Source organism: Lichenostomus cassidix, chromosome Z, assembly GCF_008360975.1.
Source record: "Lichenostomus cassidix isolate B80296 chromosome Z, HeHo_3.0, whole genome shotgun sequence".
NCBI lineage: Eukaryota > Metazoa > Chordata > Aves > Passeriformes > Meliphagidae > Lichenostomus > Lichenostomus cassidix.
The window spans coordinates 65,549,448-65,569,851 of NC_139511.1; the positions used below are offsets into that span (position 1 = coordinate 65,549,448).

The 20,404-nt window shown below is 58.2% G+C and overlaps 3 protein-coding genes across 5 annotated transcripts; 1 reads left to right on the forward strand and 2 right to left on the reverse strand.

The window, feature by feature from the left end:
• Positions 1–3,923: 3,923 nt before the first annotated feature.
• Positions 3,924–7,422, reverse strand: LOC146425132 (uncharacterized). Of its 3 annotated transcripts, none has more exons than XM_085043158.1 (8): positions 6,437–7,422; positions 6,246–6,320; positions 6,053–6,130; positions 5,058–5,108; positions 4,943–4,978; positions 4,811–4,855; positions 4,486–4,641; positions 3,924–4,399 (listed from the first exon to the last, which is right to left on the reverse strand). In XM_085043158.1, the coding sequence occupies exons 1-8, from the start codon at positions 7,305–7,307 to the stop codon at positions 4,062–4,064; spliced, it is 1,650 nt and encodes a 549-aa protein (XP_084899284.1). In that variant the 5' UTR covers positions 7,308–7,422; the 3' UTR covers positions 3,924–4,061. The 3 variants fall into 3 exon arrangements, with proteins under 3 accessions (XP_084899284.1, XP_084899286.1, XP_084899283.1); XM_085043160.1 differs by having other exon boundaries at positions 4,486–4,629; positions 5,058–5,111; XM_085043157.1 differs by having other exon boundaries at positions 5,058–5,111.
• A 219-nt stretch (positions 7,423–7,641) lies between these two features.
• Positions 7,642–11,263, forward strand: LOC146425133 (killer cell lectin-like receptor subfamily G member 1). The gene is made up of 6 exons (XM_085043164.1): positions 7,642–8,180; positions 8,609–8,719; positions 9,222–9,305; positions 9,931–10,079; positions 10,323–10,426; positions 10,928–11,263. The coding sequence occupies exons 1-6, from the start codon at positions 7,931–7,933 to the stop codon at positions 11,121–11,123; spliced, it is 894 nt and encodes a 297-aa protein (XP_084899290.1). The 5' UTR covers positions 7,642–7,930; the 3' UTR covers positions 11,124–11,263.
• Positions 11,264–13,217: 1,954 nt separating this feature from the next.
• Positions 13,218–19,233, reverse strand: LOC146425134 (B-cell differentiation antigen CD72-like). Its single transcript, XM_085043161.1, has 6 exons — positions 18,968–19,233; positions 18,775–18,876; positions 17,684–17,998; positions 17,407–17,555; positions 17,085–17,182; positions 13,218–16,756 (listed from the first exon to the last, which is right to left on the reverse strand). The coding sequence occupies exons 1-6, from the start codon at positions 19,227–19,229 to the stop codon at positions 16,609–16,611; spliced, it is 1,074 nt and encodes a 357-aa protein (XP_084899287.1). The 5' UTR covers positions 19,230–19,233; the 3' UTR covers positions 13,218–16,608.
• Between the last annotated feature and the right edge of the window lie 1,171 nt (positions 19,234–20,404).

The window sequence follows — 20,404 nt, forward strand, 5'->3', positions numbered from 1 at the left end:
ACTCTTAGGGACAGGAAAGAGAAGAGGAGGGGCTGATGCACTGGGGAAGCTGCAGGACTGAGAATTCAAGTACTGGCAGGCAGCTACAGACACAGCCAATAGCTGCTCTCAAGGCAGTCATTTGGGTAACACTACCTGTACTCTGGGTTTGCAAGATCAACCTGTGCTCAAGTGGGCATACAGCATCACCTCCAGGTGGGGTTGGCTGGGAGCAAGGTACAGGTGCAAAGGGCTTGCTGCCACCGGCAGGTGACAACTTCACTATTTCAATTCTTCCAGATATTATTCATTGGCTCTAGGCTGAGGCAGGCCATGGAGGAGGGAGAGGATTGGGAGAGTTGTACATCTTTGATTTGTTCCAAAACGTGTTGAAAACAGGGAAAAAACATGCCCCCCAAGCCTCCACTACACCAGGGATCTGCTCTAGCTGTCCTGGCAGTTGGCTGTTGAGTTTCAGCTGCCCTGTTGCGAGATGTTTTGTGGGATGGAGGCGGAAGGAGCTGCATGCCAAGGGCGCCAGGAGCAGCATCCTCATGGTTCCTGGGCCACCAGACAGCAACACTGAAATCCTGAGACCTGCTGGTGCTTTCACATGTATTTCCAGCCTGGAGAAGACCTTGCATGCCCCAGAAGGAGCTCACCTTACCCTCTTTGGGCTTTTTCTGTGTTCTCCTGGCTTTCACCCGAGCCCTGCAAGTGCAGAGCCAATGCAGGGCCAGAGAGTGTCACCAGGCACAGGGCTTGTTTCAGATGAACACGCTGAGGAAAGGCGATGGCTGTGTCCATCTCAGGCCCTTCCACACCTCCATCCCCTCGTGCCAGCCCGTTACCCTTGCTGGAACCACCACCTGCACCGCATCCCGGGGCTGGGGGCTCGCTGGAAAGACGCTGGGGACCAGCCCCACCCCACCGCCCCTCTGGCACCGCCCTGAGGGCGAGCTGGAAGGGAGCAAAGGGCACTGGAAGCCTGGGGCATGGGATACTTTGCGGCCAGAAGCTGGAGCAGAGCGTGCCCCGCGAGTGCCTCAGCGTACCCCTGGCAGGACACCCCACAGCGGCCCAGCAGCCCCGGCACGCGGGAGGCGGGGAGTGAAGCCTCAGGGGCGTGGAGGTGGGTCAGCCCTTCGGCACGGGGGACACAGTCCGGGGGGTGGCGATGGCCCAGCCCGGTGCCGGACCGGCCGAGCAAACACCCGACCCTCCCCCAGGAGCCCCGCGGCCAACCCAGACCGCCCGCTCGGGGAGCGAACACCCGACCCTCCCTCAGGAGCCCCGCGGCAGGCCCCGCCCGCCCGGGGAGCCCCGCCCACACCCCGCCCACACCCCGCCCCTCTGCCTGATTGGCCGCGCCCACCCCTGCTCCGCTACGGCCCCTGCGATTGGGTGGAGCTCCTCAGCCAGACCCGCCCAGCCTCGCCTTCCTGAGTTCCTATTGGCTGCCGTGTTGTCACTCCATACAGGACACGCCCCGTGCGGGCGGAGTTGGGAGCGGCGCGTCGGGGGTGGCGGTGGTCGTGGGTGGCGGTGGTCGGGTCACGGTGCAAGCGCTCCATCACCTTCGCACCCTTCTGCAGCCCCATCGCCACCCTGCTGCGCCCCCGCAGCCTCACTGCACCCCCGGCACCACTTACTGCAACTCACTGACCCCCACGCTGCACCCCCGCTGCAGACGTGTGCAGCCCGTCGCCAGCCTGCTGCAGCCCCGGTGCTCCTCGTTGCACCGCTCCTTACTGCGACTCACTGCACCCTTCGATGCAAACCTCACTGCAACCCCACTGCACCCCTCGTTGCACCCCCTGCACCACTCAATGCACCTCTCACTGTGGCCCCCCGCACCTTCTTGCACAATGTCGAACCCCCATGGCTCCTGGTACTTCACATTGCTGTCTCCCACTTACTTGCACCTCTGGTGCCATCCCATGCACTCCTGACCTGCAGCCCCCAGGACATCCCCCACAGTCCCTGCTGCAACACCACCCTCCTCTGCAGCCAGACCCTTCCTGCACCCCCATCTCAGAGCACCCCTCACTGCCCTTCACCTCCTGCCAGCGACCTGCATGGAGAGGGGACAGCCTGTCCCACTGCCCCAGCACCCCAGGGCTGAGGGAATGGTGCCATGGTGTCCTAGGGCTGGAAGTAATAGGTTGTACCCCAAGTAAGGACCATGGCAGAATTGCAGGGAGTAAGCCAAGGTGTTGGGGAGTGTGGTGGGATGATGGGGAATGCAACAGAGTGATGGGGAGCTCAGTGGGGTGATGGGGAGCATGGCAGAGTAATCATTGGAATGATGGGGAACAGAGCAAGGTAAGAATGGAGCATGGATAACCACAGCCCAACCATTGCAACCTCACTGGTGCAAGCAGCAGGGCTCAGGAAGGGAGATCCCACCTTTCTCCTATCTTTGCCCACCCTGATAGCTCACAGGGAGGGAAATCCAGGCCAGAGATGTTTGCAGGCAGTGGCCCCATCATCATGAGGCTCGCAGCCAGAGCTGCCAGTAAGCAGCTAGCTGCTTTCTGCTCCTACTTGGGAGCACAGAGGATGTTTTGTGTGTGGTGGTGGGAGCACCATCAGCATCAGGGCTGGCCCTGCTCCCGGCAGCCCCCACAGACCCCCACTCCCAGCCCACTGCATCACGAGGCCAGCATGCCTCTGTGGCATGCCCTTCTCTCCAACTCAGGGTGCACAGCTGGTGTGGGATGAGGGATGGTGCCACGGGGGGGTCACAGGCTTTCCCAGCACTGCCTGCCCATGCTTCTCCCCTGCCAAATGGCATCGGGGCTGTGATGTTGTTGCTCACTGGTGCTGTGACACCTGCTCTCCCCTGGCACCTTACTGTGACTGTACCCCTGGTCCCTCTCCATGGCTCAGCCACATGTGGGGTGTTCCAGCTGGCTGGAGTGTGCATCTGGAGGATGCTGGGTGCCCTGGCAAGCTCCTGGAAGATGGTGGGGCAGGCAATGGGCCACAGTGTGCAGTGGGAAGGGCAGGAGTTCAGGGACATCTTGTTGGGAAGCTACAGGGACATGTACTGCAATCTGACCCTGAAGGTCATGCATGGAATCCAGGCAGCGGATCCATCATCAGTACATCCTCAACTGCTTCAACATGGACTGCCTGCCCACCTTCCTGGCTGGGCTTGACCTGGCATGGACCAGCCTCTACCTGGTATCCCTCCTCTTCCAGAAGTGGCAGGCAACATGCCAGCTCTCCAGCAAGTGGCATGTGGCATGGCAGGACTATTGTCATGATGTCTACCCACGCTACAGCAGCACTATCAACTACTTTCTCTCCCTGGATGTGGCAAAGAGATTCTGGAGGCAGAGAGCAAACAGCCTCATCCTCATGGAGAATGTACACAAGCTGGTGAAGCTGGTGGGTCCAGCCAAGAGTCAGTGGCCATGGCATGTCTGCAACTACTCTTACCTGGTGGTGATCCATGTACTGAAGCAGGAGGATCCATGCTGGAGTAGGAGGGCCTCACTGCAGTGTGTGCAAGTCTGCAGCACTGGCTGTGAAAGCCCCAGACTGTCCCCTGGAAGGGACCTACCAAGGATCTGGACATCAAGGGACCACAGCTGTTGCACACACTGCTTCCCCAGCCTCAGTGCTGCCCAGCATTGCTCACCCCAGCCTCTTCCCTTGGAGAAGGATGCAGCCTGGCAGTCTGAGTTTCCTGCTCTCCAGTCCTGACAACAGCCCTGTTCTGCTCCACAGCTCAGCAGCATGTTCCTCAGGCAGGGTGATGCCTGCCCCAGGCAGTGCTGGAAGGGGTAGACAATGTACATCTGCCCCATGCTGTGTGGGTAGGTTGGGGAGTTTCTCAGAGTCTGTAAATAGCCGAGTTCCCCTCCTGCTCATCTCGAAACTGAGAAGGGGAACATTCCCCAGAGAGAGGGAAAGAATTGGTCAATTGTCATTGCTGGTAGAAAAGCTATTTTTAATTTTATTAAAATGTCTCTCTAGTATAAACTTTCAAAATATCTGGAACCTCTGCTATAAAGATTTATACCGTGGCTGTGTAGCAAAGCTGTTGCTCCTGGGGCCAGTGATGGTGGCACTCATGGGGGGATGCACCTGGCATGAGGGGACAGCTGAGGCTCCTCTTTGTGATCCAGGGAAGTGTGGGGAGTGCCACGGGAGCAGGGCACTCTGGGGCCACCCTCAAAAAGGGGCATGTGGGGGATGTAGTGGCCAGTGGGGCCAGGATGGGTCTGCGGCCGGAGCAGGAGCTGGTGCAGGGTCTCACCCACCTGCACAAGGCTGTGGGAGAGGAGGTGGAGGTGGGAGACTGTGTCGCTGGCCAGGCTCTCCAATAGTGCCTGCTGCTGCCGTGATGTCTGCAGGATCTGCACCAGCAGTTGCTGGACGTTCTGGAGCAAGCCTGCCACGCCAGACCCTGCAGGGAGAGAAGGGTCAGTGGCACCTCACCATGGCTCCAAGGGCTCTCTGTGAGGCAGTCAGGAAGCTGTAGGGAGCACCCACCATGCAGGCTTGCGTCTGATGCATCTTCACCTGCTGCTGGCTGCTCACTCATGGCTGCTGTCCCATGGGAGCCTGTGGCTGCAGCAGCCACTGGCAGCATTTGGTTTCTTCTTCCCGTCCCCAGGGACACCTCACCAGGAAAACCTGTCACGAAAGCTTGGCATGGAGGAAACAACCAGAGTGATGGAAACGCCAAGCCCCAAACTCAGCTTGACCATGACAAAGAGCCCTGGGAGAGCACTGCCTCTGGTAGCCCATGCCCTGCATTCCCACTGGCAGGACAAGACAGAGCTGTGCCCTGAAATTCAAAGCTGCAGGCACTTACCAGCCTTTCCTTCAGCTCCTTCCTGCTTCAGTTCAGTGTGACAGCCTGCAAGGACAGCAGAGAAAGCCTGTGAGCAGCAGCCACCTCCTGCCCCAGGGCACACAAGCATGTTAGTCAGGGCATGGTACTCACCCAGGAGGGAGAGGGGAGGGAAGCAGCAACCGGCGTCTGCAACGAGAACCGTATCAGACCCTGCTTGTGGGGCTGAGGGGGTTTACTGGGCTGAGCAGGGCAAGGAAAGCCTTACGTGGCATGGCGGGGTGCGTGGGTGGCACTCCAGCAACATGGTCCCCATCAGCTGCTGGGAGAAAGCAGAGAGGAGAGATACACCTTCTGAAGGGACCTGCTGGTGGATCACCGCCAGCCCAGGGTCTGCCCGGCTTGCCCCGGCCAGCCCCACAGCCTGACATGCCCTAGCCACAGCTCCAGAGTGCCCTGCAGGGCCCCAAAGCATTTCAGAGCTAGGTACAAAAGCAGGAGTCACTCACCCACCACTGCAATGCAGCCACCTCTGGGCTGGAAGGCAGCAGCGGCGGAGCAGCGCGCAGCAACGCTACACAACAGACTAGGACTGGAAGTGAAGGAGAGTCCCACATCCACTTGAAACTGCAGGGGGAATTTGGGGAGACAGAAGGTAGTTACCCAGTGGGGGAGGCTGGCCAGGGCGCCCGTGCAAATCAGACTCATGGACATATCCTGCATCACCTCAGTGCCAAATCCCCGGGAGTGCACACAGTGAGGGGGGTGCAGGATATGTGCCTGGGTGGGCTGCAGGGCAGGGGAGCTGCAGGCAGCTCTGGCCCTCACACACAGCCCTAACTCATCCAAACCTTATGGTGTTACTGGGCAAGTGGGTAGCCAGGAACTGCTCAAGGACAGGGAGTCACGTGCCCTGCAGTGCTACCAGCCACAAGAGATCCCTGCGCTGTATCAGGGCCGCTGTCCCTTACAGACCTTGCACCTTGTGATCTGCCATAGGGCAGCCAGCAGCCTTGCCATGCCCTCAGGCTGGGACCCCCTCCTGCCCTAGCCCAGCCATCCTCATCCCCTCATGCTCTGGGGCTGGTTTGGAGCCTAAGCCTTTGGAGACAGAAGTTCCAACACACCCATCGAGCATCCCTGCTGAGGGACAGGTGATGCATCCCCTGATCCCCTAAGCCTGCCACTGCCATCATGCTGGCACGAGCTTGGGCTGGAGCCGTGGCTGTGTAGCTCAGTGCAGCAGGGCAGCTCGGTACTTACGACTGTCTGGCTCGTCCTTCGCACACTGCAGCATCGGTGACAGCAGTGTGCCGGGGGTGTCCCCGCCAATGTCGTGCTCTGCAGAAGGAGGTGAAGGGGTGCAGAAAAGAGCTTCAATAACTGGGAGAAGAGGGGTGTTTGCCACCTCGCAACCAGGACAAGCCCCACTCCGGCTGCCTGAGCCCACGGGTACCTGGTGGCTCTGGTGAGGATGGAGAGCGTGTGGCAAGGGCTGACCTACGCTTCCTGGAGGGCAGCTTCACCACGTCTAGTGGAAGAGAAAGACCATCAACAGACTCTGGGTGTCCACGGAGCACCAGTGCTCCACCAGCACCCCATGTCCAGCCACCCTGCTAAGCCCGCACGCCCGTCCCCGGCACCCACCTGGCATCCTCCGTTCGCCAAAGACGGGCCGCCCGGCCGCCTTCCAGATGCTCTTCATGGCTCGGTAGTGCGGCGGCAGCCGGGGCGAGTGGTGTCCTGCCCTCCGGCGCGTCTCCCGCTCCGAGTGGAAAGCCTGCTTGAGCGCCTTCCACTTGGAGCGGCACTGGGCCACGCTGCGCCCGTAGCCGGCCGCCGCCAGACCCCGGGAGATCTCCCTCCACAGCGCCTCGTTGGGTCGCGACGTGGAGGCCATGAGCAGGGCGGCCTCCCCCGAGCCCCCCACCAGCGACAGGAGGCTGCTGACCTCCGCCTGCGTCCAGGCTCGCCCGCGGGGCATCCTGCCGGCCCGAGGCGGGGCTGCCCGGGATCGCTCGGGCCCGGGCCGGCGGCGGGCACGGAGCAGCGCCGAGCTCGGCCGTGCGCTCCCGAGGGCGCACCGGGAGGATGCCCCGCCGGGGGCGTCACCGGGAGCCGCACCGGGAGCCGCACCGGTGGCCGCCCTGGGATCCGCGCCGGGTACCGCCGCGCGGCCGGTCGCACCGGGAGCCGCACCGGGAGCCGCACCGGGAGCCGCACCGGGAGCCGCACCGGGAGCCGCACCGGGAGCCGCACCGGGAGCCGCACCGGGAGCAGCACCGACCGCCCCTGCGCCGCAGCGGGCGCCGCGCCGGGAGCTGCCGGGAGGCGCCGGGAGCCGCATCGAGCATGTGCAGCCCCGGGAGGAGCCGCTGGGAAACGTAGTCCTGGACGAGATATCCTCGCCCAGCGAAAGCCGCCAGCCCGCAGCGGGGTCGTTGCCTGCCCGCAGGCTCCCGGGGGCCGCGGGGAATCCTCCGCTCCCCACTCGAGGCACGGCAGGGATGGCCATCATGGCAGCTCACGATGCTGAAGGCTGGGGCTGGGGAAGGAGCACCCCAGCTCCCCATTTTCCAGGGCTGAGATGCAGTTGCAGCCCAATGCAAAAAAAAAAAAAAAAAAAGGGGTAGCAGAAACCACTTGTAAGCAAATATCCCATGGCCTTGCTGCTTGGAGAGAGTGGCGTGGAAATGTGTCCTGTACCCCAAGAATACCCAGTCTTCCCTTGCAGTCCCTAAGGCAGATTAGACTGAGGGAGCTGGCGTTGTTCAGCTCGGATGAGAGAAGGTTCTGGGGCGACCTTAAGCAGCCTTCCAGTACCTGAAGGGTTACGAGAGAGCTGGAGAGGGACTTTTTACAAGGGTGTGTAGTGATAGGATAAGCAGGAATGGGTTCAAACTGACAGAGGGCAGGTCAGGTAGATAGATATGGTAGATATTACTCACAGAATCACAGAATATTCTGAGTTGGAAAGGACACACTGGAACCTTTGAGTTTCTTTACAACCCAAATCATTCTATGATTCCATGACATGGCTGCACAGCCCAGCCTTGGCTCCATGTTTAAGCCAGCAACCATCCTCACTGCTTGCTGCCCTAAAGCCAGAAGTGTGGGGATTCCTCCTGCCGGGATCCCTGGATGCTGCCTCGACAGGGCTTCCCCTTGCCCCAGGTGTCTGGCAGTTCCACAACACCCCCGGGCTTTTGTCTCAGGTGGTGCCTCTGGGGACACCACCAGGAAGTGACACTTTCCATTTTGCATCACAGCCGTCTGACAATTGGGGCTGGGAAAGGGTTGCTGTCGCCCCCGTGGGCTGCAGAGCAGGAGACCAAGGGAGGGATGGAAGAGGGTGTCACGTACGCTGACCTGCGCTTTCGCCCCACACCAGGTAATGTCCCCCCAGCTCTCTCAGTGGGTTCCCTACCCTGCTGCAGCTCCTTGCCTTCCCCAGGAATGTCCTCCCAGACCTGTTCCCTCCACTCCCTCTTTTTGGGTGTCCTCTCTCAAACAGCTCCTCTCCAGCCCTCTTGCAGACTCCCTGCTCTCAGGGTGGGGGGCAGGAGGGGCTCAAGGGCAGGGAATGCCCACTGCACCTCCATGCCACAGCACACACACACACCCCGCTCTCTGCTTTATAATTTCTAGGGAGATAATTTCTAGGACAGCCAATCCGATGCAAATGGACTCTCCCCGACTTTTCCCAGGCTCCCCCACTGCTTCCTGACATCCTGCCTGGGATTCACAGACCTTTCCTAGCTCAGGGTTCCCCATTGCTCCCTCCAAGCCCCCCCAGTCTACGTTAACTGCTTTTCTCAGCTCCTCAGCAGCGAGTGCGCCTGCCGTGGTGCTGGGCAGCTCTCAGCCTGGGTCTCCTCTCCTTGATGCTCCTGCTGGCACAAATTATCCTCGTCAGCCTGAGTTTCCACTGTAAGTACTGGCCTTCCAGTGCCAGGATCTCTACATCTACATGTACAGGAGGGGTTCTGGGGTCAGGGCTGGCACCATAGCACCTGGGTGCTAACAGGCTTCCCCATGGAGCTGGGCCCTTCTGCTTGGGGCTGAGGGTGTTGAGGGTTTTGGGGCAAGCAGGAAAATTGGTGAGGCAAGACACCACCTATGTGTCTGGGAAAGGAAGATGGGGCGACAGCGTGGGCTTGGGGAAAGCCACTCCATCACATGGCAATGAAGGGAAGGCAGGAGGGAGCGCTGACACTGAAATGGAAAGACAGCAGTGCTTTCCCTGAAAGCCTGTTGTGTGTAGAGCTCCCAAGCACAGAAAAAAACTGCAAGGACCTTGGCAGGCTCGGGTACCTAAAGCAGGGGACACCTCACCCACAGCCATGGGGCTGAACTGTGGGAGAGGGCAGTGGGTGCTGCTGGGAGCAGGAGCCCAGAGTTACTGGGACACCCCTGAGGTCTTCTTCTGTAGATTTAGTGCAACAACAAGTGAGCTGCACAAACGGTCCCTGGAGCCCAGAGGAGAGCCCCAGCTATGGGAAACAGACACTGCAAGGTAAGAGAGCCTGGGGGCTCCTGGATAAGGTTTGGAGAGGGCCTGTCTGCTCCTGTCAAGCAGCAGGATCTGTCCATACTCAAGGATGTTTCCCCCAGTTCCATCCCTACACATTCCTTCACCCATATTCCTGTTGCCTGGCTCATGGTATGGAGAGCTGTCCCAGCACTGCTGAACAGGCTGAACTTCTGGGATCCCTTTAGAAGAGATGACCCTAGATGGCTCAATGATACCTGGGCACACCACCAGCACCAGGCTCATGGATGCCACCAGCATTCCTATGCCAGATGGCATCAGCTTCTGGTGCAGCTGAAACCTTGACTGAGTTCCCAGCACTTTGGAAATTGTGTTTGTATCACCTCCCCAAATCTGCAATTCCCTGCCCTACCCAATGCCTGCTCATTCCTGTAACTAGCCCTTCTTCCCAGGGCTCTGTCACTGGAAGGTTGGAGCTGGGCTCCCAAGTAAGGGCAAGTGCTGAGTGGTCTCTGTGGGGCAAACATATGAACACACTGGGTGGGTTGGTGCCCCGAGTGTCCACTGTCTCTTTCCTGTTCTTGGGGCTGGGGGCTGGTGCAGCCCCTGTGAGTTGTCCCATCCCAGCTGCTGCATTTCTGGTGTGCAGGGCAATGCCAGTTCTGCCCAGTCGGCTGGCTCTGGGATGCAGGGCAGTGCTACTACTTCTCCTCTGCAAAAAAGAGCTGGGAGCAGAGCAGAGAGGACTGCTGCTCCAGAGGGGCACAGCTGGTCACCATCCCAGTCAACACCACCCTGGTGAGTGCACCCAGCCTGGCCTGTCCAACTCTCTGTGAGCACTGGGCTGTGCTGGTGACCCCCTCAGCAGTCACCCACCCACAGCATTGTCTTAGCTCCCTGGCCCATGTGCCCAAAGCCTAGCAAAGCCTCCAGGCAGGGAGCTGGCAATGCTGTGCCCATACAGCACAGCCCGAGTCACTAATTGTGAGGCTGGGCTGGGTGTCCCTCCAGGGGACTGATGTGGGTCCTCTCCTGTGCTAGGCTTTCCTGGTGCGCACAGCTAACATGGAGATCTTCCACGTGGGGCTGAAGCAGGATGGCTTCAGGTCTGACTGGAAGTGGCTGGATGGCACCACGTTGGAGGGGTGAGGCTGTCAGTTTGTTCCCAGCCAGGGTTGATGACAGTCCAGCACCAGGGCTCGGGGATGTGACAGGGGGACGGGCAACCCACTGGCGTGCAGTGATGTGCTCCATATTTTGGCTGCCTCTTGTCTTCCCAGGACTGCATTGGGGAATTTTAGGGAAGGGACATTTTTATCAGGGGCCTGGCCTTTGTTCCCACACTCTGCCTGGTTGAGGGGCTGCAGAGGATCCCCCAAAAGCAGGTTCCTAGTTTGGTTGGTGCCATTAGTGCTGAGCTGTGCTGGGAGTGACCTTGTGGTTCTTCATGAGTGATGGGGCTGGGGGCATCAGGGCATGTAGCCTAATTGGGAGGAGGGTGGCAGGAGACTGTGATCCATGGGGAGGGTGAGCTTTGCCCCCACAGCATCCGTGTGCAGCACCTGGTCCCTGGCTGTAGGGATTGCTGATGGAACAGCCTCAGTTCTTCCTTCCCATCCCATTTCAGCCCACTGTCTCCCTTGCAGGGTCTCCCCAATCCTGCGCTACACCAGGTCTTTCCAGGCCTGTGGCAGAGTGTCAGGCTTGGGACTGTCAGGTGGTGCATGCACAGAAGCCCTCAGATGGGTCTGCAAGCAGAGTGCAGCCACCCTGCAGTGGCTGCAGTCCTCACCTCCCGCCTTCCTCTGGGGAAACACCACCTACAGCTGTGTGAGGCCCTGATGGCCATGAGGGCCTCCAGCCTCTGCCACCACCCTGTTCCCTGCCTGACTCTGGTGCATGGACATTCCCAGGCACTCCTGGTCCAGACCTCTTTACTCCCTGGAACTCTGCACTTTGTCAATAAACTGCTAATAACTGCAGCTGGCTTTGGGGTATGAGGGTGGTAGGATGGAGGTGTATCCTCCAGCTCTCTGATTCAGTTGCATCACTGACAAGTGGGAAATTGCATCTGCTGCTCTGTGGCCAGGAGCCAGCATTGAGCCAGCAGCAATCTGAGTATCCTCATGGCAGCATGAGGCAGCTCCTGTGCAAGCTGACACAGGTCCCCTGAAAGCTAGGGGCTTTCTGATTGTGGTGGCTGCCTGGGGTTTATGCTTCTTGGGGCATGCTGCTGCGAGGTGACCCTCTGCCTCTGCAGTCCCACAGAGGACTTGGGCTGGGCAGCAGCTTGTTTGCTGGTGCCTTCCTTGTCTGAGGAGGTCCCAGCAAACACCCTCACTTTGCTTTGAGACTGGGTGATGTGTGAGAGCCTAAAAGGCCTGCTGGGGCTAAATGTGGAGTTGTGTGGTCCCAGAGGCTATTCTGGTTTCATTATAGACCACTGGGTTGTTCCAGCAGCCTGCAGCTCTGGCACAGACATCCCTGGGACTCCCTCCCAGTCTATGCAAAAGACCAAACTCCCACAGTCAGTGCACCCTGTCAGCCTGAGCAGGGGCTGGGAGGGAGAAGGTGATGCATGGGGAAATGTAGCCCTGCTGTGGCCAGTACACATGGCCTTGGGCTCCTCACAGCCTGGGGACCTGGAGGCAGAGCGTGCTGCCCAGGAGGGAGCTCTGGCACCCCCCACTCCTCAAAGCAAGAGCATATGCAGAAACAAACCGCTTTTTGCAAATAAAGCAACTACTTCTGCTTTCCTGCATATAAAGATGTGTTTCCACCCAACATAGTCTTAGCCACAGTCTGCCACCTGACCACAATGGAGAAGGACAAGACTGTGTTCCTGGACTGCTGCTGCCCAGCCACTTTCATGGCTGAGAATGTGGTCTACAATGACCTGAAGTTTGCTGAGACCCCTGCTCACTGCCCCTACCTGCCCTGCAGACCCCAGTGAGAATGACATCCACTATGAGAACCTGCTGCTGGGGCTGGTGCTGAGAGTGTCCAGCCCAGGTGAGAACCCGGCTGTGTCCACTGCCACAGGGATACCTCAGCACAGGGTGGGCACTGGGTAATGGCAGTGGGACCATGGGGTGATGCCCATGGGCACTCATCTTGTCTCTAGATTGTGGCCCCCCAGTCTGGGTGCCCTGCAGGAATGTCTCATCATCTCGATAGAAAAGAAGAACTGGCTGAGCAGCCATTACAACTGCATGGGGAAATTCACTCAGCTGCTGGTCCAGGGTCCAAGTCCATCATGGATGGTACAGATCAGGAGAGCTGTGTACCCCAGAAGGGTGGGTCTGGGCAGAGCCCCATGAGGACAGCAGCAGCTGGATCTGTGGAGGTGCTGGGTGGCACTGTGACCGTGGGTTCCCATCCTGGTGGTCTGCAGAGAGGAACACAGCTGGCCCTGGGGCTCCTGGGCATGAAGAGGGTGCTGTGTGTGGGACAGGTGGTCAACAGCTTGTCTCCCCACTAGCATTTTGAACAGGCATGTGATTGAAATCATCATGATAAACCCAAGGGACTGTATGGGAAGTTGTATAAAGATGAAGTTGTTCCATCCTGGCCACCTGCAGGAGGTGTCTGCATTTTAAAACCAGACTTACAGAAAGGAGGCTGCATTTTTGTGTTCCACACTCATGGTCATGTTGACATCCCCAGTCCCTGCCCTACAGGGACTGCTGTGACCGAGGGAGGGTGTTTAGGAATCTTCCCAGCCTGACCATTCAAGAAACTCCTTCGTAGTCACATTCCCAGTGCCGGAGACTTCCACTGCAGAGACCGAAGCCTCTTAGTGGGCAGCTCGAGTGAGTCCACAGGTGCCCACTTGACTCCCCCCACCCCCCATTTACACACCTGGTATTTACAAACCAATACCAGGTTTCCTTGCTGATTCGACCCCAGGTTTCCCATAAAAGAGTCTCAAATGTCTCGTTCCACAAAGCCATTTATTCACAGCACAATAACACAGGAACAGTTAGAGCTGGTTCCTCCGAGGAGGGACCCTCAACAAAGGAACCCCTGAGCTTTTATCCCCTCACTGTCTGCACTCAAGCCTCGCTCTTCTTCCTCAGTCCTCTTCTCTTGCCCTGTCTCTGTGTCCATCCACTTTGCTCGCGCCAGCCGTTGTCTCCTTTGTTTCCTAAAGGGTCAGCAATTCCCGGCTCCTGCTGTGTCTCTCAATGTATATTTACCTGTCTGGCACCACCCATCTTCCTGCCCTTTGTTATCCCAAGGGCTGGCAGTTCACAGCCTCTTGTCTCGGGTTCCCACGCAGAGCTCAGTCTGCGCTTCCATCTGCATCTCTAACTGCAGCTTGCAAGCCCAGCTGCCTGGGGCAGACTTATTCCTCATCAAGAGGACGTCTGTGCCAACCTCCCGGCTCACCTCTGCTCCCTTCCACTGAGGGTGGTTTAGGAGGAGCCTCTTGCACCTTGTGAAGCTGGGTAAAACGGTATCGCCCTGGGGACTCCGTTGGTTTTCCTGGCTGCCCCCTTCCTCTGTCACTATTTGCTGCTGGCTCCTGTCCTGCCCTTTCTTATCCCTACGACACGTGCCTAGAGCTGAGCTTTGTTCTCTCACCTTGGCACCGGGAAGAAGATGTAGCTCACCTCCTGGGCATGTGATGGTCCACGATGGATGGGGAAAGCCAGGCAGGATTTACCATGGGCAGGTGACGCCTGCCTGACCTGCCTGGTGCTGTGGGAACAATGGGCTGAGGATAAGGGCATAGCAATGGGAGACATTAATAATGAAATTTTGAGGTCTGGGACATGGTTTTCCATGGTCTCCTCACTGGCAAAGGGGATATATGAGGCCAGGAGAAGAGGGTGGGTGGAAAACCTGAATGGTGTGAGGGCTGCTGTGGGTATCAGCAATGCCCTCATTCCCTTGACAACACCCCTGAAGGGTCAATCCTTGGGTTTATGCTCCTTGAAGCCTACATCAGTGCACTGGATGATGGATTTGGGGTGGCCTCAGGCAGCTGGGGGGGCAATACCAAACTGGCCAGGAGTGTGTATACTGGAGGGCAGAACTGGGGTACAGAGAGTCCTGGAAAAATGTTTTGATGAGAGCCTGCTGGTATTGGAGTGGGTGAAAGTGCAAATCCTGCAGCTGGGAAGGAAGGAGAAGCCCAGCACATCAAGATGGGCAAGTAAGTAGCCATTCTAAACCAGTGTGGGGGACCCATGGATGAGAAGTTGGGTGGGGTCTGAAGTGTGTCCTCGTAGTGGCAACTATGACACTGTGGGCAGTGGAGGCTGGAGTTCAGCGCTTCAGGAGCAGGGAGGATGTCTGAACTCCCCAGGACAAGCCAGACACAGCAAATCTTTGTTTTGCATGATAGCTGAGACAGTAGGGGACCTTCTGCAATCCTGTCCCAGCCTTCCTCTGCCATTGGGCTGGCTCCACCAGCCTCTTTCTGTGGAAGCTCTCCCAGGAGCTGCCCTCTCAGTTTGAAGCCATTTCCCCTTGTCCTTTCATTGCAAACTTGTGTACAGTCTCTGTCCAGCTTTCTCGTAGCCCCTTTTGTTACTGGAAGTCCACAATAAGTTTTTGCTGGAGCCTTCTCTTCTCCAGGCTGAACAAGCCCAATTGTCCTCAAAGGAGCTCCATCCCTCTGATCATCCTGGTGGCCTCCACTGGACTCACTCCAGCAGGTCCATGTCCCTCCCATGCAGGGACCCCAGAGCTGATGCAGTGCTCCAGGTGGGTCTCACCAGAGCAGAGCAGAGGGGCAGAATCCCCTCCCTCCCCTGCTGCCCACAGGGCTCTGGATGCAGCCCAGGACACGTTTGGCTCTCTGGGCTGTGAGTGCCATGGCCAGATCATGTCCAGCCTCTCACCCACAGCACCCCAAGTCCTTCTGGGCAGAGCTGCTCTGATCTGTTCATGCCCAGCCTGTGCTGATACTGGGGGTTGCCCTGACCCATGTACAGCACCAGCACATTGAACACAGGCCTTGTTGAACCTCATGAGATTCCCATGGGCCACTCCTTGAGCTTGTCCAAGTCCCTCTGGATGCCATCCTGTCCTTCAGGTGTGTCAAAAAACCACTCAGCTTGGTGTCACCTGCAAAGTTGCTGAGGATGCAGCTGATCCCACCGTTCATGTTGTTGATGAAAGCATTAAATAAAATTGGTCCCAGTATGGATCCCTGAGGGCCAACACTTGTCACCAATGTCCACATCAGGACACTGAGCCACTGACCTTTATCTTCTGTATGCAGCTGTCCAACCTTACCCACTGAATAGTTCATCCATCGAATCCATCTCTCCAATTTAGAGGGGGACTGTGTTGAAGGCTTCACAGAAGTCCAGACAGAAGACATCTGTAGCCCTTCCCTTGGTCACTGATGCAATCACTCCGTTGTAGAAGGCTACTTGGTGGCTTAGGCACGACTTGTGGTGGAGCTGTGCTGGCTGTCTCAAGTCCAGATTTGCAAAATAGTTCCCAACACCTTCCCCTCTCTGCAGAAACACTGAGTGAGACAGGGAGGGTCAGTCCTGCCCCTGAACTCCCCCACCCACCCCAGCTGGGTCCTGGACAGGGCTCTCTCATCACCCTCCTTTGGCAGATCCTGTCCCACCATGTTATTAGGGATCTCTCCCCCTTGGTGGCAGGGGTCTCCCCTCTTCCCCATGTTCCCATGTCTCCCCAGAGCTCCCCCCTCTCTCCTTCTGTCTTATTAGTGCACCTCCATTTCCTCAGAACCACCCTCATTTGCAGGTCCACTGCATCTGCTTTCTTTCCATGGTGTCAGGATTCCCACATTCACCTCCCATGGTCTTAGGGCTCTTCATTACACTCCTTTCCCTTCCATGGTTTCAGGGTTTCCTTATTCACCCACCATGTTCTCAAGGATCCCCAGTACTCCCCCATCTCCCATGTGGTCCCAGGGCTTCCCAGCAGTTTCTCATGCTGATGGCACCTCTGCCTGCACTATTCCCAGGCAAAACCCAGCCCAAAGCCCTGGGCAGGTGATGCAGGCAGGAGAAAGGGCAGGACAAGAGCTCCCAAGACCAAGAGAAGGGACAGGCTGTAAATGCACAGGACTCCCCCAAATGGTGTCCCAACATGTCATCCCCCAGCTCCAAAAAGATGCAAATGGTAGATCCTGCACCCCTGGCACCCTTGAGGGAACACAGAAGGTGGGAGCTGGGGCTCTGCACTGGAGACCTGGGTGAAAGCTGTGCTGGCCAGGGCACACAGGGACACGCAGAGGCACAGTACAAAGCAGTATAATGCAGGTATGCATGAGTGTGAGAGAGGGGAATAAGGCCTATTCTCCATAATCCTTGCTTTAAAATAGAGACAGCAGTCAGGCCTTGGCCAGGAAAGGAGGTCGGGTGTCAGATGCACTGCCCAGCTTTGGGGATATCTCGCAGATCCACTGAAAGGCTCCGTTGCACTGCACACGCCACACTTCCCCATTAATTACTGACCAGCAGTCTGAATTATGCTGTTTCCTAGGAAAGAGGGTACATCTCAGAGCAGCAGTGACAACATCCTCACCATGGACACCACTTCCCACAGGTCCCAGTGCAGCTGGGACAGGCTGCGCACCTGGCACAGAGACCAGTCTGAGGAAGGGTCACATTCCCTCCTCCTACTCTTCTTCTCTGCCACTTGGATATTTGGCACTGCACCCTGCAGCTTGGTTCTACCCCCACCACCCTCCCTTGGGGCACTTCTCATGGGAACATCACACCCTTTGCTGAGGGGTATCATGGGGTAAAACAGCACCTTTCTAGCATGCCAAAAGGGCAGCTGCTTGTGCCAAGGACTTGGACTTACAGGGAGTGTTTGCTGTCAGTCCGTAGAGAATATCTCCTTAGGTCAGGAAACATTCTTCCTCCAATCCAGTACCTTATACCAGAATCCTTCACAAATTGCTGGGGTGGGGAGAGAAGCTGTCAACCACCTGCTTCATGACCAGCACTTGTCTGGTGCCCAGGAGCCCCTGGGCTGGCTGTTCTTTTCCCCCACAGACTGCCAGGATGGGAAGCTGGGGCTCACAGTGCCACCCCAGCACCTCCACAGACACTGCTGCAGCTGGCCCCGTGGGGCTCCGCCCAGCCCCACCCTCCTGGTGTACCACAGCCCCCCTGCTCTGTACCGGCACTTGGAATGGTGCCCAATCATCTTGGACCAGGAGTTGAGCAGATCTCCCTGCGCACTCTTCCTGGCTCTCCTGCCAGGTCGTCTTTGTCACCGAGATGTAGAGACACTTTCTTCTGTAGAGTACCCAGCCCCAGGGGCAGCAATCTGGGGGCAGAGGCACAGCTCAGGCTCTCATCCTTCCATGATGCTTGGGGGGCCCAGTTTGGCTGGGTTCAGCCCCTGCATCTGCACAGCAGCAACACTGCCTGTGCCCTGACCCCGCCAGGCTCTACCTGTATTCACGCAGGCACTCAGGCTGCTCACAGTGCTCTCGCTGATGTTGAGCCTCCCCTGCACCTCCTGCATCTTCTCATGCAACACAGCCAGCTCCTGCTGCGTGTGCCCCAGCTCAACATTCTTGCTTTTCAGCTCTATCTGGGTGACGTTGCCCTCACGCCATGCTTGCTGCAGCTCCTCTCTGGCCCGTGCCAACTCCACTTGTGTCTGCTCCAGGCTCTGCTCCCGTGCCCTCAGCTCCTGTGACAGGCGGCCCTGCTCGGCCATGTGCTCCCGGGAGGTGTCCTGCAGGCTGCGTGTGACCTGCCAGTCTGGGGACAGGGCAGGTGAGCTGGACATAGGCATGGGGCCCTCCCTGGGGCATGGCCCTTGCAAGGGAGAGTAGGATAAGAGTATCTGGCTGTGGGTGGAGATTGTCCTGGGGGTGGCAGTGGGAAGGGAAAGGAAACCCCAATGGTAGGAAGTGGAGGGGAGACATTAAAAGGCAGTGGTAGGCAGTGGGAACACAGTGGAAGGGAGTGGGAGGCAGTAGGAGGCAATGGGAAGCAGTGGGAGGGTTTGGGGGGCAGTGGGAAGACAGTGGGAGGCAATGGGAGACAGAGGGAGGCTGTGGGAATGCAATGGGGAGGCAGTGGGGGGGAGTGGGAGGCAGTGTAAAGCAGTGAGAAGTCAGTGGGAGGGAATGAGAGGTACTGAGAGGGAGGCAGCTGGAGGGATTAGAGGGCAATGGGAGGCAGTGGGAAGACAGCGGGAGGGAATGGGAGGCAGTGACAGAGAGTGGGAGGCAGTGGGAAGGATTGGCAGGTAGTGGGAAGACACGGGCAAGACTACGGGAACGGGTAGGAGGGCAGTGGAAGACAGTGGGAAAGACAGTGAGAAAGGCAGTGGGAAAGGCAGTGAAAGGCAGTGGGAAAGGCAGTGGGAAAGTCGATGGGAGGCAGCTCCTGGCGGCCATGCAAGAGCACCGGACCGCGCCCCAAGCACTCCTCCCTGACAGCCCGCAGCCGCCTGTCCCTCGCCCAGCCCGACACCCGCTCCTGGCGCTGCCCTCCCGGCTGCCCCCACCCCGCGGCAGTCACCGACTCACAGCAAGCCCCCAGGGCCACGACGGCCACCAGCAACAGCAGGAGCAGGAGCAGGCTGGCTGCCAGCAGCGCCGTGGGGACGCGCCACTGCCGCGTCCAGCGCCCTGCAAGAGAGGAGCACCCGCAGGCATCACTCCGTGGTCCCCCTGCCACCACCCTGCGCCGGAGACCCCGCGGCAGCGGATGGGTTCCCACCTGGGCTGGGCGCTTCTGTCACTGGCCCCAGCGGCACGTTCTCGTAGGGACTGTCATCATCATCGGGGACGGTGGACTGGGGGCCCGCGGCAAACTTCAGGTCGGCATAGACCACGCTCTGGGCCATGTCCCGGGCTGCCCCGATGACCCTGCGGGCTCTGCTCCGCCTCAAAGGCAAAGTGCAGCTGGTTTCTGCAGAAGCAGAAGTGCGCTGTGGTGCGGCGGAGGGGAAAGTACGGCCACAGCATCGGCACCCTTTCATTGGCCCGGCACTACCATCCTGTTCCCCTTCACACCCCGAAACTGCTCAGTGTCCCCTGGGATGGCACTGGGGTGGTGCAGCTTGGGGCTGGAGCACTGGGCAGAGCTGTAGGGCTCAGCCTACAGAGAACTGACCAAATTCTCTAGGGCATGGGAGAGCAGATCTGGCTTCCAGGTGGGAACAGGTAGCTCTGCTGCTGACCCCATGCAGGATCGATGTGCTGTATTCAGCTTCTTTGTGCTCTGCTCCAGGATCTCAGCATCACTGCCCTAATGTCTAAAAGGGATTTCCACATTGCAATATGAGCTTTCACTTCTCCTCTCGTCATGGCCACATGTCTCCGCTCTGCCAGCGAGAACACTATGGAAAAATACATCCCAGACATAGAAGAGTCATGATAAATGGCCCCATTGCTTTCCCCTTGTCCCCAGCCAGGTGCTTCCAAGCAGTAGAAGGTACTTTGGGCAGTCACCCAATAAATCCCACTGCCCTTTCTCCAGCGTGTTCTCCCTGGGCTGAGCCCCTGCATGCCCAGGAGGACATACTCCATTTTCTTCCAGGAGATTGAGTAGAGGCTGCCCAACCTTCAGCTTTCCAAACTTCGTTCCTGCCCTCTTTGAAGCTGGCTTTGATTTTTGCCATTCTCCACTGGGGAAGAACTTCCCTTGCTCTTACAGAGATGATGGACAATGGCCTTGCAATGCTGTGCTCCTCCAGTTCTGTCCCAGGGAGTGGCTGTGTCCAGATGTGCCCATCTGGCCCCCAACTCAGCATCCCTTCTGAAACCTGTGTTTCTCTGGATGCTGTTCAGGAGAGACCTCTGAGATGCTGAGGGGCTGGAGACACCAAGAAGAAGGTGCTGTCCATGCTGGGCTTGTGGTTTTGCGAAGGCAGGGCAAAGTGCATGCCATTGACCTTTGTAACTCTCCAAGGGCATTTTGGAGCAATGCCAAAGCTAGGTCATCTTAGGAGGGTACCAGGAGGAGGATGAGAGGCAGTGGAACAAAATACTTAATGAGGAAATTCCCATTTTCAGAGGCTGAGAGGGGAAACCTCTATCTGTGAAGACCTCCAGCCCTCCACAGAGCTGTCCACCGGGCAATTTGCTCCTGTATTCAGGATTGCCCTGCTCTTCTCTAACTCTCCCCTAGTCCATGGATTTGGGTCTATCCTTT

What these genes read in the sequence shown, in the direction of transcription:
- LOC146425134 (XM_085043161.1), bottom strand. Translation starts at nt 19,229, where the DNA reads ATGAAAGGGTGCCGATGCTGTGGCCGTACTTTCCCCTCCGCCGCACCA. An exon ending in CGTGGCCCTGGGGGCTTGCT is followed by an intron (nt 17,999 to 18,774) that starts GTGAGTCGGTGA and finishes CCCTGTCCCCAG; the next exon opens with ACTGGCAGGTCACACGCAGC. An exon ending in ACTGACAGCAAACACTCCCT is followed by an intron (nt 16,757 to 17,084) that starts GTAAGTCCAAGT and finishes CCTCTTTCCTAG; the next exon opens with GAAACAGCATAATTCAGACT.
- LOC146425133 (XM_085043164.1), top strand. Translation starts at nt 7,931, where the DNA reads ATGCTGCCTCGACAGGGCTTCCCCTTGCCCCAGGTGTCTGGCAGTTCC. An exon ending in TGGGAAACAGACACTGCAAG is followed by an intron (nt 9,306 to 9,930) that starts GTAAGAGAGCCT and finishes TCTGGTGTGCAG; the next exon opens with GGCAATGCCAGTTCTGCCCA. An exon ending in TCCCAGTCAACACCACCCTG is followed by an intron (nt 10,080 to 10,322) that starts GTGAGTGCACCC and finishes CTCCTGTGCTAG; the next exon opens with GCTTTCCTGGTGCGCACAGC.
- LOC146425132 (XM_085043157.1), bottom strand. Translation starts at nt 7,307, where the DNA reads ATGATGGCCATCCCTGCCGTGCCTCGAGTGGGGAGCGGAGGATTCCCC. An exon ending in CCCTCCCCTCTCCCTCCTGG is followed by an intron (nt 4,856 to 4,942) that starts GTGAGTACCATG and finishes CTGTCCTTGCAG; the next exon opens with GCTGTCACACTGAACTGAAG. An exon ending in AGGAGCTGAAGGAAAGGCTG is followed by an intron (nt 4,642 to 4,810) that starts GTAAGTGCCTGC and finishes CTCCATGCCAAG; the next exon opens with CTTTCGTGACAGGTTTTCCT.